General features: G+C 40.1%; 1 protein-coding gene across 1 annotated transcript; it reads left to right on the top strand.

The window, feature by feature from the left end:
- Positions 1-1,699: 1,699 nt before the first annotated feature.
- LOC135548292 (homeobox protein Nkx-6.1-like) lies at positions 1,700-4,424 on the top strand. The gene is made up of 3 exons (XM_064977745.1): positions 1,700-2,246; positions 2,616-2,788; positions 3,566-4,424. The coding sequence occupies exons 1-3, from the start codon at positions 1,700-1,702 to the stop codon at positions 3,809-3,811; spliced, it is 966 nt and encodes a 321-aa protein (XP_064833817.1). The 3' UTR covers positions 3,812-4,424.
- The last annotated feature ends 11,707 nt before the right edge of the window (positions 4,425-16,131 follow it).

Below are 16,131 nucleotides of genomic sequence, written 5' to 3'. Positions count from 1 at the left end.
ACCGTTACCAATAAGCATTTGATAATAGTATAGCCGGTGAAACAATATCCCAATAAAGACATGTACAATTCTGTTGAGGATGTCATACAGAGACAAAAAGTCCCCATATGTATTTATATTAAAATAGTTAAAGTCTTGAGTGTTCTCAATAATGATCTAATTAGGCTACAAAAGCACAAACACACGCATACAGACACGTGCTACATTTAATCCAGGAGCACATAAATAACAACGTTTGGCCTACTATTTGGCCTTGTTGAATTTATAATAGATCATGGAGTATTACCCATATTTAGGTATATCTATGGCTTAATGCAGAGACATATATTTAGATACATGGCCAAATGCATATCTCAATAAACTATGCAGCTTCTTTATTCATTAAAATGTTATTTGTCACATGCGCTGAATACAACAGGTGTAGTAAACCTTACAGTGAAATGCTTTAGCCTACAATTCATGTGAATGAATATGGATGGATAAACTACATTTGGATCTAGTAGTCTATGTCACATGATGAGCAACAAACTAAAACTGGACAGTTTTATCTCCATCTCTTCCTTCAAAGACTCAGTCATGGACACTCTTACTGACAGTTGTGTCTTCTTCTCGTGATGTATTGTTGTCTCTACCTTCTTGACTTTGTGTTGTTGTCTGTGCCCAATAATGTTTGTACTATGTTGTGTTGCTACCATGTTGAAGTCATGTTGCATTGCAACCATGCTGTGTTCTCGTGTGTTGCTGCCATGCTATATTGTTGTCTTAAGTCTCTCTTTATGTAGTGTTGTGGTGTCTCTTGTCGTGATGTGTATTTTGTCCTATATTTTTATTCCTAGCTCCGTCCCGGCAGGAGGCCCTTTTGCCTTTTGGTAGGCCGTCGTTGTAAATAAAAATCTGTTTCCTAGTTTAATAAATGTTAAAAGTAAAATGTATTAATTAAATGAGCACATGCAGATGTCCCTTTATCTAAAAAAATAGATATAGAATGGACTCGATTGATTCCGTTCCTTTTGTGTTTAATAGCGATTCGGATTGCAACTGTTTGAACGTGCAAATCAAAGCTATGATGGCCAGCCAATGAGGACACACTCCTAAATCCTGTTGGCTCTTACACTTCACACACTGCGCACGTCACCGTCGGATTACCCAATCGCAACATAAACACCTCATCTACTTTCTGTTTACTCTCAAAGTTTTTACTTTTGCGGCGAAAGACACACGAAAGTGATGATAATGTTTTATTATCTTAAAGATCGTCTTATGCATCGGAATGAAAGGGTAGCTTTTTATCTATAGATTTCAAACATTCAACAATATCAATTTCTCTAAAGCAGTCTGCTCAAATCAATGAGGACAACTTCGGAAATTCATCCTATTTGAACAACTTCATTCCCAAGATTTACAAGGTTGAAGAAGAGGATCCCTGTAATAATAACCTTTGAATATCTGCGAAATTAATCTGGGATTTCATTTTGCCATGTTTTAGTTTTAAAATAGGACATTTTCATTTTAGATAGACCATTTTTAAGGCGTGCACATTTTGAAGATTTGGGCTAATATAGGCCTACCCCAAAGGAAACGTGTATTGTTTTGTCTGTTGGTCGATTTGAGCAAAACTTTGCATTATTAGGCGTCTTGAGAGCGTGAGCATTGAGGATATTTTTTTTGACTAAACCATCACATTTACCTAGTCTCGGTTATGTTAGCAGTGGGGCAGATGGACGGGTCCCGACAGAGCGCTTTCCTCCTAAGCACCGCACCTTTAGCGGCTCTGCATAGCATGACGGAGATGAAGACCCCACTCTACCCAGCCTACACATTATCTTCCACCGGTCCGGCCTCTTCTACCTCACCTATTGCCACCTCTCCAAACCCCGGTGGCATCCCGATGTCCTCACCGGGGATCAAAACATCCTCCGGAATGTCATCTCTCGGATCGCTCCATCAATGCATTGCGCTAGGCACACCTCATGGAATAAACGACATCCTCAGTCGTCCTTCGGTCCTTGCCCCAGGAGCTGCTGCTGCCGTTGCTGCGTCCTCTTCTGCCGGCATCTTGTCCGGACTGCCCCGCTTCAGTAGCTTGAGCCCCCCGCCACCCCCTGGACTCTACTTCAGCCCCAGTGCTGTGGCAGTGGCTCGCTACCCCAAGCCCTTGACAGACCTTCCAGGCAGGACCCCGATATTCTGGCCAGGAGTCATGCAAAGCCCACATTGGAGAGACGCCAGATTCGCATGTTCACCGCGTAAGTTACTCGTCCACGTTTTTGAGCTATCTGAACTTCAATTTATCGTATTTTGATGCATGATGTAGGCCTATAGCTGGAGGGTTTATTAATTATTCCCCAGTAGCCTATGATATTTCATCCTAAAAACTGAAGCAGTTCTGACTTGAATGTTTAGCTGCAATGTGCATTAAAATGGACTAACAAAGGCTTATTTTTGAACAGCTCAAATTAAGTTGATTGTGATATTATAATGAGAATAGCCTAACAGTAGGCCCATCCCAACATCAAATACATGTTAATAGCCTAATATTGGCACTTTATATCAATGCATAACAATAGGCGACATTTCCTTTAATGAACTAGAAGCTTTATGTTTTACATTTTCAGATCAAAATTCTATACTGCTTGACAAAGATGGAAAAAGAAAGCACACACGTCCCACCTTCTCTGGGCAGCAAATATTTGCCCTAGAAAAGACTTTTGAACAAACGAAATATCTGGCTGGACCGGAGCGAGCACGACTGGCCTACTCGTTGGGAATGACAGAGAGCCAAGTAAAGGTAAGACCTATTCTGAAATAGTCTTTATAAAGTCCAATAAGATGTATAATATTGTTTAATAAGTAAACTCGTTAACCTCTCACTAAGGAGGAGCACAAAGGCCTCTTGCATCGTCTCTTCTACTCAATTAGAATTTGTCTCACGCTTTCCATTAATGTGCCTCATGCATTTTAGACAGTAATGTTTCTTTCGTTTCAATATTCATAAATATATAGATATCGCCTACACTTAAAGTCGAATAACAGTTGTCAAACAAATCTCAATTAAATCTCAATCTCAAATCTCCGACTGTATTGCATTTAATAATACATCTTTAAAGATAATTCCCAAATAATTGTTGTCATATTCACAACTATAAATATTTCTAACATATTAGTATGTATAACTAATAAATGAATAATACATTACACTATAATTTAACCAGACAATTTGTTAATTTATGTCATGGAAATGTGGAAATAATGGTAGCAAAGTCTTGCACAGCAGTATATAGAAAATGTGCATGTTTGCAAACAACATGGAAGGAGGCAAGTTAAACCTATGTTTTCTCCTTAGAAAAATATTGAGTCCCTCTTTCTGAATGCATTATTAGAATGACATATAACCTATTATCTGTTGACTTCACGTGACTTAGACATATGCCCTTTTACTTTGGCAGGCCAAGGCTACATTCATTATTTGTAAATGTCTGGTTGTTAATCAATATCTTTGCAATAGAGTCATGTGTAATCATATTATTTGTTGATTTCATGTAATCAACGAATATTAACCTTTTAGGTGTGGTTTCAAAACCGAAGAACGAAATGGAGAAAACGCCACGCGGCTGAGATGGCTTCGGCAAAGAAGAAGCAGGATTCGGAGACGGAGAGGCTGAACGGGGCCTCGGAGAATGAAGAGGATGATGATGATTATAACAAGCCGTTGGACCCTAACTCAGACGACGAGAAAATAACACAATTACTGAAAAAACACAAACCAAACTCCTCACTCCTTATTAATACATCAGAAAACGACAGTTCGTAGACAGACACGGGGAAAAATTCGTTTGATGAAACATTTAATCGTGGAACTGGTGCAGGTTGTGTCCCTTTTTTCGTCAACATTTTTAAATGAATAAGTTTGCACGAGGACGGAGGATCAAAGGAATAGACGCAATTGTGTAGTCTGCAACAGTGGCCAAAACATGGACACAATTTATAGAAGTTTGAACATTACGAAGATGATACTTACTTGTAAATAGAAACGTGAGTTGTATTCAATAGAAATTATATTACTGTGAATATTTATGTGTAAAAAACGTTTTTTTTGTATAGAAAGCACTGCTGAGTCTCTTCCTCTTAGTTGTTCTGACGTCTGACATCGTTACAGCTTTGTCAATTGCAAAAAGCATAGCCTATATTTTCATGTTTAGTTTTGTTTTTGAAACTTGACATATACATTGCATTTCATAGTGAAGTAATAAGATCCACCTGTTTGTAGGGACCAATTTTCAACCATTAGGGCTTCCAAAAAAATATCAGAACAAGCCTAACAGGCATCCCCGTTGGTTCTGTGGACTATACGAATCTTTTTTTTATATATATATATATTTACAAAATAAATGGAAATGAAATTAGCCACATATTTTAAGTGTAAAGAATACCGGTTGTGACGCAATTGAAGTACATTTGTAAAATAAATGCACATTGTGTGTTTCTCTAATGGTAAAATGGTTTCCCCTCACACTTTACTTAATTTATATAATATTTTAAGTTTGTAACAGTGATTGAATCCTGCAAAAATGTGTATCGCGGGTTCATATGTAATGCACTTTTTGAAAAAAAATAAAAGGTAAGATTAACGTTGCTTTACTCTGGATATACATAAAACAATTCAATTGCGTTCTTGGCAGTAATCACCTGATGGAGGACATAAAGGGGGAAAGAAGCATAGGAGGAAGCTCAAGTATTTGATTTAATTTCGTTTTATTTTATCTACCTATCAATTTCTATTTGTGCATGCTAACGAAAGACACCTGAATGTAAAATATGAATATGTAAATATATCATATTTGGAGATATGATAGTTACTATTCATCTTATTTGAGGGGTTATCTTTCTTAGCAGGGCGAAGTAAAGTGTGTTTCTATTTGTTTATGCAAATATTTCATATGTATGTATGATGATTATGATAATTATGATTATTATTGGTGATGATTATATTATGCCTCTATTCCTTCCAAGACATGCGATGATATAGGAACATCTATTGTTGCCTATAACCAATCTATAACAACAACAATAATGATTATTATTATTTATAATTATTAATATTTATAATAAAACCATAATAGCATCCACTCTCCAGTGCTTTTATCAAAAAATATTCTTCCCACTTTCCCTAGATTACTGAATCACAAAATAGAATTTTGAATTTCGAATCGAATAAGTAAGCCTTGACCACAGAGGGTCTGACTAGTAGCCTATTGTCTTGCATTTACAGCATCGCATATCGTCGATATTAATGAATTCAAATTGTGTATCTGGTTGAAATGGTTCTTTGTGTGATGGGGTGAAGATATATTCGATGGACAGAATGTGTTTCAACATTCCCAGTTAAAACATGGCCTGAAAAATTCATAATTAATTTATCTGGCGCGGAATCTAGAAAATTCATTCTGCAGTGTCTGTGCGTCTACAGATTCGCGTGATTACATCAGCATGTTATTTAAAATTGGAAATCTCACAACCGATGTACAAACATATCCAGTAAATATTTAATTGATCAGATGTGGATCGAAGATGCGGCATAGGAGACTCACTGTTGGTAAATACTGGATTTAAGACTTTAGTGAGCGGAGTCTGTGAATAGTGTCATCAAAATGTGGTCTTTATGATAGGTCTAGAGACAAATGCTAATTTCTAAATCTAATCTGCAGTTGTATTGTACATTTGCAATATAGTAGGCCTAATAGCAGGCCTACATCTATACAATGACAATTTTGAGAAGAAAAAAAAAAGTTCATGAAACTGAAAGAATACAACGATTTCTCAGATAGATATGTTTTCGAATGCAGAAATAATTAGTTGCTCCAACGTAAGCCTCTACGAAGTACTTGCTACCAGACAGAAGGACCTGTGGTTTATGGATGATACAGTACACTACTGAGGGCAGTCACGCAGTAAAAGGCATGTAGACTTGAAAGTTAGGCCTATGCGCACCAGTAGTCTGCTATTTGTATCATCACTTTATTCCGGGTAAGCCTTCATTGACTTTCCTAGTTAAATAAAGGTAATATATATATATGTCAGATCAAAATAGATGTATTGAAATCCTGCAGTTGTGCTACATCTTCAAGAGAGCGTGGACAGAGTGACAACTTAGTAAGCCAAAATACACTGCCACCACATTTTTAACACGATGTTGATTGATACAAGTAGACTGCAAAAGCCGACAATTATGATTTGTCTGTCTCAAACGAGAAATATTATTGTGGCATATTTAAGAACATATTTTAGAATTGAACTCCTGTGTATATTTAATGCCATTTATTAACAGCACTAGAGCATAACAGGAATGCAATAGTTCCAATCTTCATGTTTCTGTTTCACGCATGCACCTCTCCAAGTATTATAGGCCTACTTTTACAGATGTTCGGTCGTGTTGGCGGAATAGTCAAATAAAAATTGCACAGGTAAACATGGTTTTATATTTTCACTGAAATTATGTCACGGTCAAATGACAATTACCATGAAGACGTGAAACATCGGGGCCGTTCAAGAGTCGTCACTAGTTACCACAGCTTCAAGTCATAAACCCCGCTCATTTCGACAATTTCTCTAATTAAAATGTGATTTTAAATATAAGTGGATTTAACAAGTGACATCAATAAGGCATCATAGCTTTCAACTGGATTCACCTGGTCAGTTTGTCATGGAAAGAGCAGGTGTTCTTAATGTTTTGTATAATTGGTGTATATATAAACCCAGCAAAAAAGAAAAAAAGTCCTTTCACTGCCAACTGCGTTTATTTTCAGCAAACTTAACATGTCTAAATATTTGTATGAACATAACAAGATTCAACAACTGAGACATAAACTGAACAAGTTCCACAGACATGTGACTAACAGAAATAGAATAATGTGTCTCTGAACAAAGGGGGGTCAAAATCAAAAGTAACAGTAAGTATCTGGTGTGGCCACCAGCTGCATTAAGTACTGCAGTACATCTCCTCCTTATGGACTGCACCAGATTTGCCAGTTCTTGCTGTGAGATGTTACCCCACTCTTCCACCAAGGCACCTGCAAGTTCCTGGACATTTCTGGGGGGAATGGCCCAAGCCCTCACCCTCCATTCCAACAGGTCCCAGACGTGCTCAATGGGATTGAGATCCGGCCTCTTCGCTGGCCATGGCAGAACACTGACATTCCTGTCTTGCAGGAAATCACACATAGAATGAGCAGTATGGCTGGTGGCATTGTCATGCTGGAGGGTCATGTCAGGATGAGCCTGCAGGAAGGGTGCCACATGAAGGAGGAGAATGTCTTCCCTGTAACGCACAGCGTTGAGATTGCCTGCAATGACAACAAGCTCAGTCCGATGATGCTGTGACACACCGCCCCAGACCATGACGGACCCTCCACCTCCAAATCAATCCCGCTCCAGAGTACAGGCCTCGGTGTAATGCTCATTCCTTCAACGATAAACGCGAATCAAACCATCTCCCCTCGTGAGACAAAACCGAAGAGCACTTTTTGCCAGTCCTGTCTGGTCCAGCGACGGTGGGTTTGTGCCCACAGGCGACGTTGTTGCCGGTCATGTCTGGTGAGGACCTGCCTTACAACAGCCCTACAAGCCCTCAGTCCAGCCTCTCCCAGCCTATTGCGGACAGTCTGAGCACTGATGGAGGGATTGTGCGTTCCTGGTGTAACTCGGGCAGTTGTTGCCATCCTGTACCTGTCCTGCAGGTGTGAAGTTCGGATGTACTGATCCTGTGCAGGTGTTGTTACACTTGGTCTGCCACTGCGAGTATGATCAGCTGTCCGCCCTGTCTCCCTGTAGAGCTGTCTAGGCATCTTACAGTACGGCCATTGCAATTTATTGCCCTGGCCACATCTGCAGTCCTCATGCCTCCTTGCAGCATGCCTATGGCACATTCATGCAGATGAGCAGGGTCTCTGGGCATCTTTCTTATGGTGTTTTTCAGAGTCAGTAGAAAGGCCTCATTAGTGTCCTAAGTTTTCATAACTGTGACCTTAATTGCCTACTGTCTGTAATCTGTTAGTGTCTTAACGACCGTTTCACAGGTGCATGTTCATTAATTGTTTATGGTTCATTGAACGAGCATGGGAAACAGTGTTTAAACCCTTTACAATGATCTGTGAAGTTATTTGGATTTTTACAAATGATTTATTGTTATCTCTGTTGCCATGCACCTGCAAAAAGTCCTGTCACTATTAAAACCAATTTTTACCTTTGTGACTGTGCTAGTTAGTGGAAACCCTGTTCAAGTTAGAGGCCTTAACATTTGGCAATTTCTAAAGATTTGGCCAACAGTCCTACTAAAGATGTTTATGTTTGTAGGCTATCCCAATATAACTGGCATGCATTTTCTAAATGTCCTGGAGTCAAATACAGGCCACATAATGCTTTTTTCTTTGCAAAAGCCAATGTTTGACTTGATCCTTTTTACTCAATTACCCCCATTGCTCCTATCACTGTGCTCTTATTCCCCTTTTCTGTTCATACTGGCAGTGAAAATGAATTTCTTTGCACAAAACTGTGACTTCCTTGAAGGCATCCTATTAGTGGAAACCACCTCCAACCCAAAGTGTGATGCACGAGGACCATGCAACCTGAGAGAGAGCTCATGAGACCAGCAAGATGGTGACCAGCGTGAATAGTGGTTAGGATGACTAGCTACTCCGTTATTATTAAATTGAGTAGCTAGACCTTCTGCAGTGGCCACACTCAATGGAATTATTTTAGATGGAGGTTGCGGTATGGCAATGTCATGTCATGGCGCTGGGGAGATAGCTCCTCTATGTACCTGGCATTGCACACTGCCACATGGGTCAGTGCAGTGTGTGCTACTTGTCATTCTAAGCTGCTGCTACTTTTCAATTTCTTTTTATGGCTATAATATCAGTCAGCACAAAAAGCACTCAAAATGAGCTTTGTCCTGTCCACCTCCTCAAATGGATTTTGAATGAGTAATGAAATGCGGACTCACTCTGGGTGAGAACTAAAGAGTGCATGTTTTATTTTAAAAAATCGAGTTATTCTGAAAAGCAGCAACCAAAGTGGTTATCACTGGACATAGTTTTCATTTTGGCACGAAGTGGCCTCTCAATAAAACTGGTGGAAGAATAAGTGTTTGCACCCAAAATATTCTGACATTGGTGATTTTATTATTGTGAGATTTTTTACAAGATGTGATTTCTAGCACAATATGAGTGCTAGAGTGCTAAATATGAGCTGTTGATGCGCTGGTGAATGCTGGTTCTGTGGGTTCCAGGTGTCGAGATCACTGGTTCTGTGGGTTCCAGGTGTCGAGATCACTGGCTCTGCGGGTTCCAGGGGTGGTGAACACTGGTTCTTTGGGTTCCAGGGGTGGTGAACACTGGTTCTGTGTGTTCCAGGTGTGGAGAACACTGGTTCTGTGTGTTCCAGGTGTGGAGAACATGATTAGTTTTCCCCAGGGACTGGCAGCAGCATCTGCCGACTTATTGCTCTGCCAGCCTGCCTGCCAGCCTGCTCTCTGACAACACTCACCTACACCACTCTGCCAACCATGGCTGTCCTACTAGATCTGCCAGATGCTACTGGGTCTCCAGCTTCCCCAATAAAACACACCCTGGAGGAGAGGTTAATTGGTAGAGAAATAAATGCCCTGCTTCTAAAGAAGGCGTTTGTACACTCTGACCTATACAGTTTCACTATGCCTCAGCCCTTGTCTCAATGTACAGTGTATTATTGTTATATCAGAAAGTGAATATGTGGTAAAAAAAAAACATTTAGCTTGGAGCAATGTAATGTCATGATGACTAACTGCATGGTTCTGAAAATAACATTTTTTGGGAAGCTTTTTATTGAGGTTAAACAAAAAACCCAAATGGATTCATCATAATACCCAAAATATACAATACCATTTATGGTTTTAATTATGTTTTCATATCCCTACCTGTTGAAACCCCAATAAATAATTTGTTATTTAGTGGTCTGACTAATGTGTTAGCCTTAGCTTGCTATCTTCATAAAGAGCCCGTTGATGGGGCTCTCAGTTGACCATGTTCTACAAGAGATTGCACACAAAGACATGTGTCACAGGAGGCTGTGGATCCCACTCAGCTCACATTTGCCTGCAACCTTATCTCTCCCTTCTCCCGTTTGGAGGCTTGTGATAAGGAGCACCTTGGGAGCCCCAATTATACAAATCTATCCGGCCACACAGCAACCGACTGTCAGAGAGGACCAAAACAGGGGCTTTTCACAGTGTTCACATTAGAGACACATTCTCATCTTTATGTTATTATCTCTCCCCTGTTTCTTCACATTTATGCTTGAATCAAACCACAGTGTGTCCTAGAGCTCTGAATACACCTCGTTCCATAAGAATGTAGCTAATTCATTCTTGCAATGTTACATTGCTCAGTGAGCGTAGTAATCAGTGGCCCATAGAGTCTGGAAATAAAGTCAATGTTAATTGCTCTGTCTGCTTGAGCAAATAAATGGCAACTTATGTTGATGATTAACTCGATCCCACGATAGACAAGGGTTTATGCAGGTGGCAGGTGCCTTCACCTGGTGTGTGTGTGGTGTGTGCATGTATATTTCATCGATCAGATAACATCTACAGTCCTTAGCCTTTGTGGCCTTTTTAGTGTTGTGCCCACGTCCCCTGACTGTCTTCTGACTCTGTGTCTGGGGAAGACACACTGGGTGGGATGTTTTCTCAACGTCCCCTGACTGTCTCCTGACTCTGTGTCTGGGGAAGACACCCTGGGTGGGATGTTTCTCAAGTAGTTTTTCTGAGATAATCTCCTCCTCTCTCCTGTCAATGCCATCACTCTTATACTGGCTTATGAACAGATGTAGTTGCACAAATAGAGAGTTGTAAGTAAGCATGAAAACCATACTTAAAGCTAGGATCGTTAATTGAAACAATAACAAAGAGGACACTCCGCCTCAGTTTTGGTGAAAAGCTAAACGATGGGCCTGGAGAAATGTAAACACTCTCAAATTCATAGACAGAGGCAAAGACTGACCATCCGTGATATCAAAATGATAGTTTTAACCATGTTTTGAGACTAATATATATATGCATTGTTCACAAACATTAGAGCAAAACAAGCTTATATTTTGGGTTCTGATGGGGTAAGACAGTTTGAACTGAGCTTATGAGGCATCTCTAATCAAATCAAATTGTATTTGTCACATGCACTGAATACAACAGGTGTAGACTTTACTTACTTACGAGACCTTTCCCAGCAATGCAGAGTTAAAAAGTAAGATAAATTAGAAAAAAAAGGAAATAGTAAAACAATAAAATAACAATAAGTAGGTACTGAGTCAATATGTAGCGGTACAAAAATCAATGGGTATATATATTATTTAATTAATAAGTCCAAATATTGACGTAACAAGCAACTAAGGATTAAAGCTAATCCTTACTCAGTCAGATGACAACACAGGTTGTAGGTGTACTACTAATAACTCATTCTCAGACTGTTCTGTCTCTGAGCTTATGCTATTTTTAACACTGCTCTTATCAATGTTGCTTCTTATTAAAAAAAGGGACGTAAACTGTTGTGATTGATGAGGAGACTAAAGTTGGGAATGGCCTTGTTCAAAGAGCTCTGCGCAGAAGCTCGATACTTGATTAAAGACTTTGTGTCATTTCTCCTGCTTTGGAATAGAGGAATGAAGGCAGGGGGAAAGCTGGGCTAAGTAATGACAAAATGAGCACCTTCAGTGGACTGGCTGCGAAAAAACCTGCCCTCATCACCCAAGTCTTTCGCTCTGAATATTATTAGCAATAGCCGTGCTAATATAACCTGTTAACACTTATCATAGTCCACCAATAATAACCTCCTCAATCATATTTTAAAAGTCACGTCAAGCCAAGTGTAATTCATCTCTATGCAAATACATCAGTGCTCGCCCATTAGTGTATTGCTAAGGGGTTTTATTAAAATGCATTCTTTCCCTCTTCGTTTTTTACTAAGGACCAATAAAACACTAGCCCCTACTGCTCAAGAATTATAGCAACTATTACATGAACATATGGACAGCATGCACTCTGAAAATAACAAACAACAGATAAAGTGGCAGGGTCATGGTGGGGTGAAAACACTTAGGAAAATGGTGGTGAATTAATAGATTGTGCCCTGGCGTTCTGAGGAGGCCTTAGCCGAGTCTGCCATAGCGATCAAAGCCTGATTATACATTCATTTGGGGCTGGATCCCTGACGTAGGATACAAAGCCCTCACTCACCAAGGTGGAGTTATTGCCACCAAAAAGTGTAATGTGGTAATTAATAAATAAGTGATGAAGTGCATTCATAATGTGTTATGCCCTTAATTAATGGAATTAAAGCAGCAGTATGGTGCTGGATTCCTTTCATGTACTGATGGTCTTATGGAGTGTATATTATCTAGGTGTAGAGGGTGGAAGGAAGGGAATGAAAGTGTCCATTGGTTGGTGAAGGTTGAATCAGTTTCATGCAGAGTTCCCAGCAGTCTGGAGTTGTTAATTAGAGGTGTAATAGGAGTATTAGCTAAATTGATACATGTGTTGGAGGAGCCCAGGTAGGGGGGATCTGTTGTCTTCTGGCTGTCTGTTGGAATGGTCACACAATGCTGTTACAGTATGAGACTGCTCTTGTTTCATGTACTGTACATAATGATTGATGCTCAGTTAAACTATGAAATGGAATGACCCAGCCCAGTAACTGTCCTCCAATTGGTGATTGAGTTTCAGTGATTTAACGTGTTGTTCTTCGTGACTATGCTTCACGTTGGGCAGAGCTGCACAAATATACAGGATATTTGCATGCAACTCTGTTATTTCATGTCACAACAACATTACACACCAGTTTAGCAAACAATAACATTTTCTAAAACAAATAGCTTGATCTAATAAAGAATAAATGGTTTCTTTTCCATTTTATTGTTTTTTGAAACATTTTCATTGAGTAAGGCAGCTCCAAAATGCAACTGTTTCAGCCTCGCTTGGTGTTTTCTTTAGAGGAGGGGCAGACAGAGAAGTTACAGTGTGTAGGCATCGTTGATCTTCTCTGGTTGCACGTGATTGGCTCAGGGTAGGGGACACTATGTCCCCTATGACCTGCTGGGAGAGCTGGCCAGCAAAAGCCCATCTTCGGTGTTCCATTGATTTACAGTAGAAGTGCCCACCCAAGAAGGCTCATTGTCATTGGCCACAGATAAATCAACGTCTTATGCCCGGTAACTTTAATTGGACTGATCTGTCAACTTTATAGATAGAGAGTTGTTTACCTTGCACTGTTATCAAGTATTCAAGCAAGGTAGCTTAGCTAGATGAAACATGGCGACTTGCTTAGTTTTTTCCTAGCAAATAATTTTCAAACTTAGCGTTATGAAGGAAATGTAGAGCTAAAATGTATTGGTGCTCATAAGCCACCTACACGTTGAAATATAGACATCCATTAAAATAAGTAGAGTGGTTGGTGGTGGTTCATGGACATCTGTTTTGAGGTAGGCTAGCTATAATATCCATGCCAGTTATATAATCCAGGCTATCCATAATATCAGGTCTAGCTATATAATCCAGGCTAGCCATAATATCCAGTCTAGCTATATAATCCAGGCTAGCCATAATATCCAGGCTCGCTATATTATCCAGCCTAGCCATAATATCCAGTCGAGCTATAAAATCCAGGTTAGCCATGATATCCAAGCCAGCTATAATATCCTACTGTATAGGCTTCATGTACAGTGTCTTTGGAAAAATTTCAGACCCCTTGACCTTTTCCACATTTTGTTACGTTACAGTCTTATTCTAAAATTGATGAAATAAAAAAAATCCTCATCAATCTACACACAATACCCCATAATGTCAAAGTGAAAACAGTTTTTTAGACATTTAGCACATTTCTGAAAAAAAAACAGAAATAACTTATTTACATAAGTATCCCTTTTCCATTGATCATCCTTGAGATATTTCTACATCTTAATTGGAGTCCACAAGTGGTAAATTGAATTGGAAACCAAGGCATGAGGTCGAAGGAATTTTCCGTAGAGCTCCAAAACAGGATTGTGTCTAGGCACAGATCTGTAGATGGGTACCAAAACATGTCTGCAGCATTGAAAGTCCCCAAGAACACAGTGGCCTCCATCATTCTTAAATGGAAGAAGTTTGGAATCACCAAGACTCTTCCTAAAGCTGACCACCCTGCTGAGCAATCGGGGGAGAAGGGCCCTGGTCAGGGAGGTGACCAAGAACCCAATGGTCATTCTGACAGAGCTCTAAAGTTCCTCTGTGGAGATGGAAGAAACTTCCAGAAGGACAACCATCTCTGCAGCACTCCACCAATCAGGCCTTTATGGGAGAGTGGCCAGAGGGAAGCCCCTGCTCAGTAAAAAGCACATGAAATCCTGCTTGGAGTTTGCCAAAAGGCATCTAAAGACTCTCAGACCATGAGAAACAAGATTTTCTGGTCTGATGAAACCAAGGTTGAACTCTGTGGCCTGAATGCCAAACGTCACATCTGGAGGAAACCTGGCACCATTCCTACAGTGAAACATGGTGGTGGCAGCATCATGCTGTGGGGATGTTTTTCAGCGGCAGGGACTGGGAGACTGAAAGATGAACGGAGCAAAGTACAGAAAGGTTCACCTTCCAACAGGACCCCGACCATAAGCACACAGCCAAGACATCACAGGAGTGGCTTCGGGACAAGTCTCTGAATGTCCTTGAGTGGCCCAGACAGAGCCCGGACTTGAACCCGATCTAAAATCTCTGGAGCGACCTGGAAACAGGTGTGCAGCAACGCTCCCCATACAACCTGACAGCGCTTGAGAGGATCTGCGGAGAAGAATGGGAGAAACTCGCCAAATACAGGTGTGCCAAGCATGTAGCGTCATACCCAAGAAGACTCGAGGCTGTAATCGCTGCCAAAGATGCTTCAACAAAGTAAAGAGTCTGAATACTTATATAAATGTGATTTTTTTGTTTTGTATTTGTAATAATTTTGCAAACATTTCTAAAAACCTGTTTTTGCTTTGCCTTTATGGGGTATTGTGTGTAGATTGATGAGGGAAAAAAATCAATTTGTTACATTTTAGAATAAGGCTGTAACGTAACAAAATGTGGAAAAAGTCAAGTGGTCTGAATACTTTACGACGGCACTGTATTGTTGTTGTTTGATGGCAGACTGTAATACCCTTGGAACCACGTATAGAAGAAGGGTTAGTAATAAATATATCTGATGAATTTGGAAATGTGCAGTAACGTTACAAACGTTGCATATTGTTAACCTGGCCCCTATGTAACAGGTAGTCAGACACACGCAGTGTCGCAATATTGTCGACCAATTACTAGCTAGTTTACTCTATACAAGTATGCTCGACTACTGTGGTCTTCTGTGCAATAAGAGCTAAAAATATAGAAAATAGCCATAAACTGGTCATTACCCAAATGTTCTAATGTTTGTATGTGTGGCTCAAAACTCGTTTCTGGGATTGGTTATTAGTGCATTCAATGTGTATCCAGTGTAGTGTACTGCCGGTTTCGATGAATATCATGAGCTTTGTTGATTGAGTTTTCCCTCCCAATATTGTCATGTTAAAATCAGCACGGGTTATTCTAAGATCGAGGTATGTAATCCAGAACAGTTTCCCAATGCATGTGATCTCTGATTTATAGAGACATGAGCAAGTTTCTCATTCAATATCCAGAATTTTTACTTTAATAGTACATTTATCTTGGGGGGTGTTGATGGGGCGGGATTATCTGATTATCTGTCATTTAATGGTTGATCAAAGCCTCAAGATCCTGTCATAGCTGTGTGAGTGGTGAATTTTTCTTTTTTATGGAGTCATTCATTTAATCCGGATCATTAGCTTCTATACAGATCCTATGTTTTGACAAATGCAGCCTGTGAATTATGATACTGTGCCTCCCTCCCGGCCGTGACACCGCCGTCGTCAGTCTCCCTTCCTATCCCGCCGAATGCATCACATGATAAACAGGGAACTGCCCCGCCATATTATCTAAACGTGTTTCAGGGGGTGTCTCTACTCAGGCCCGTCCCTCCATTACTGTAGACGTCTCACTCAGTAGCGACCGCGGTGTCGCTGTGACACATGGCCAATGACAGCATT

Source organism: Oncorhynchus masou, chromosome 11 (assembly GCF_036934945.1).
Source record: "Oncorhynchus masou masou isolate Uvic2021 chromosome 11, UVic_Omas_1.1, whole genome shotgun sequence".
Taxonomy (NCBI): Eukaryota; Metazoa; Chordata; class Actinopteri; order Salmoniformes; family Salmonidae; genus Oncorhynchus; species Oncorhynchus masou.
Note: the sequence above shows the minus strand (reverse complement) of the source record. Positions and strands in the feature narration are given on the sequence as shown.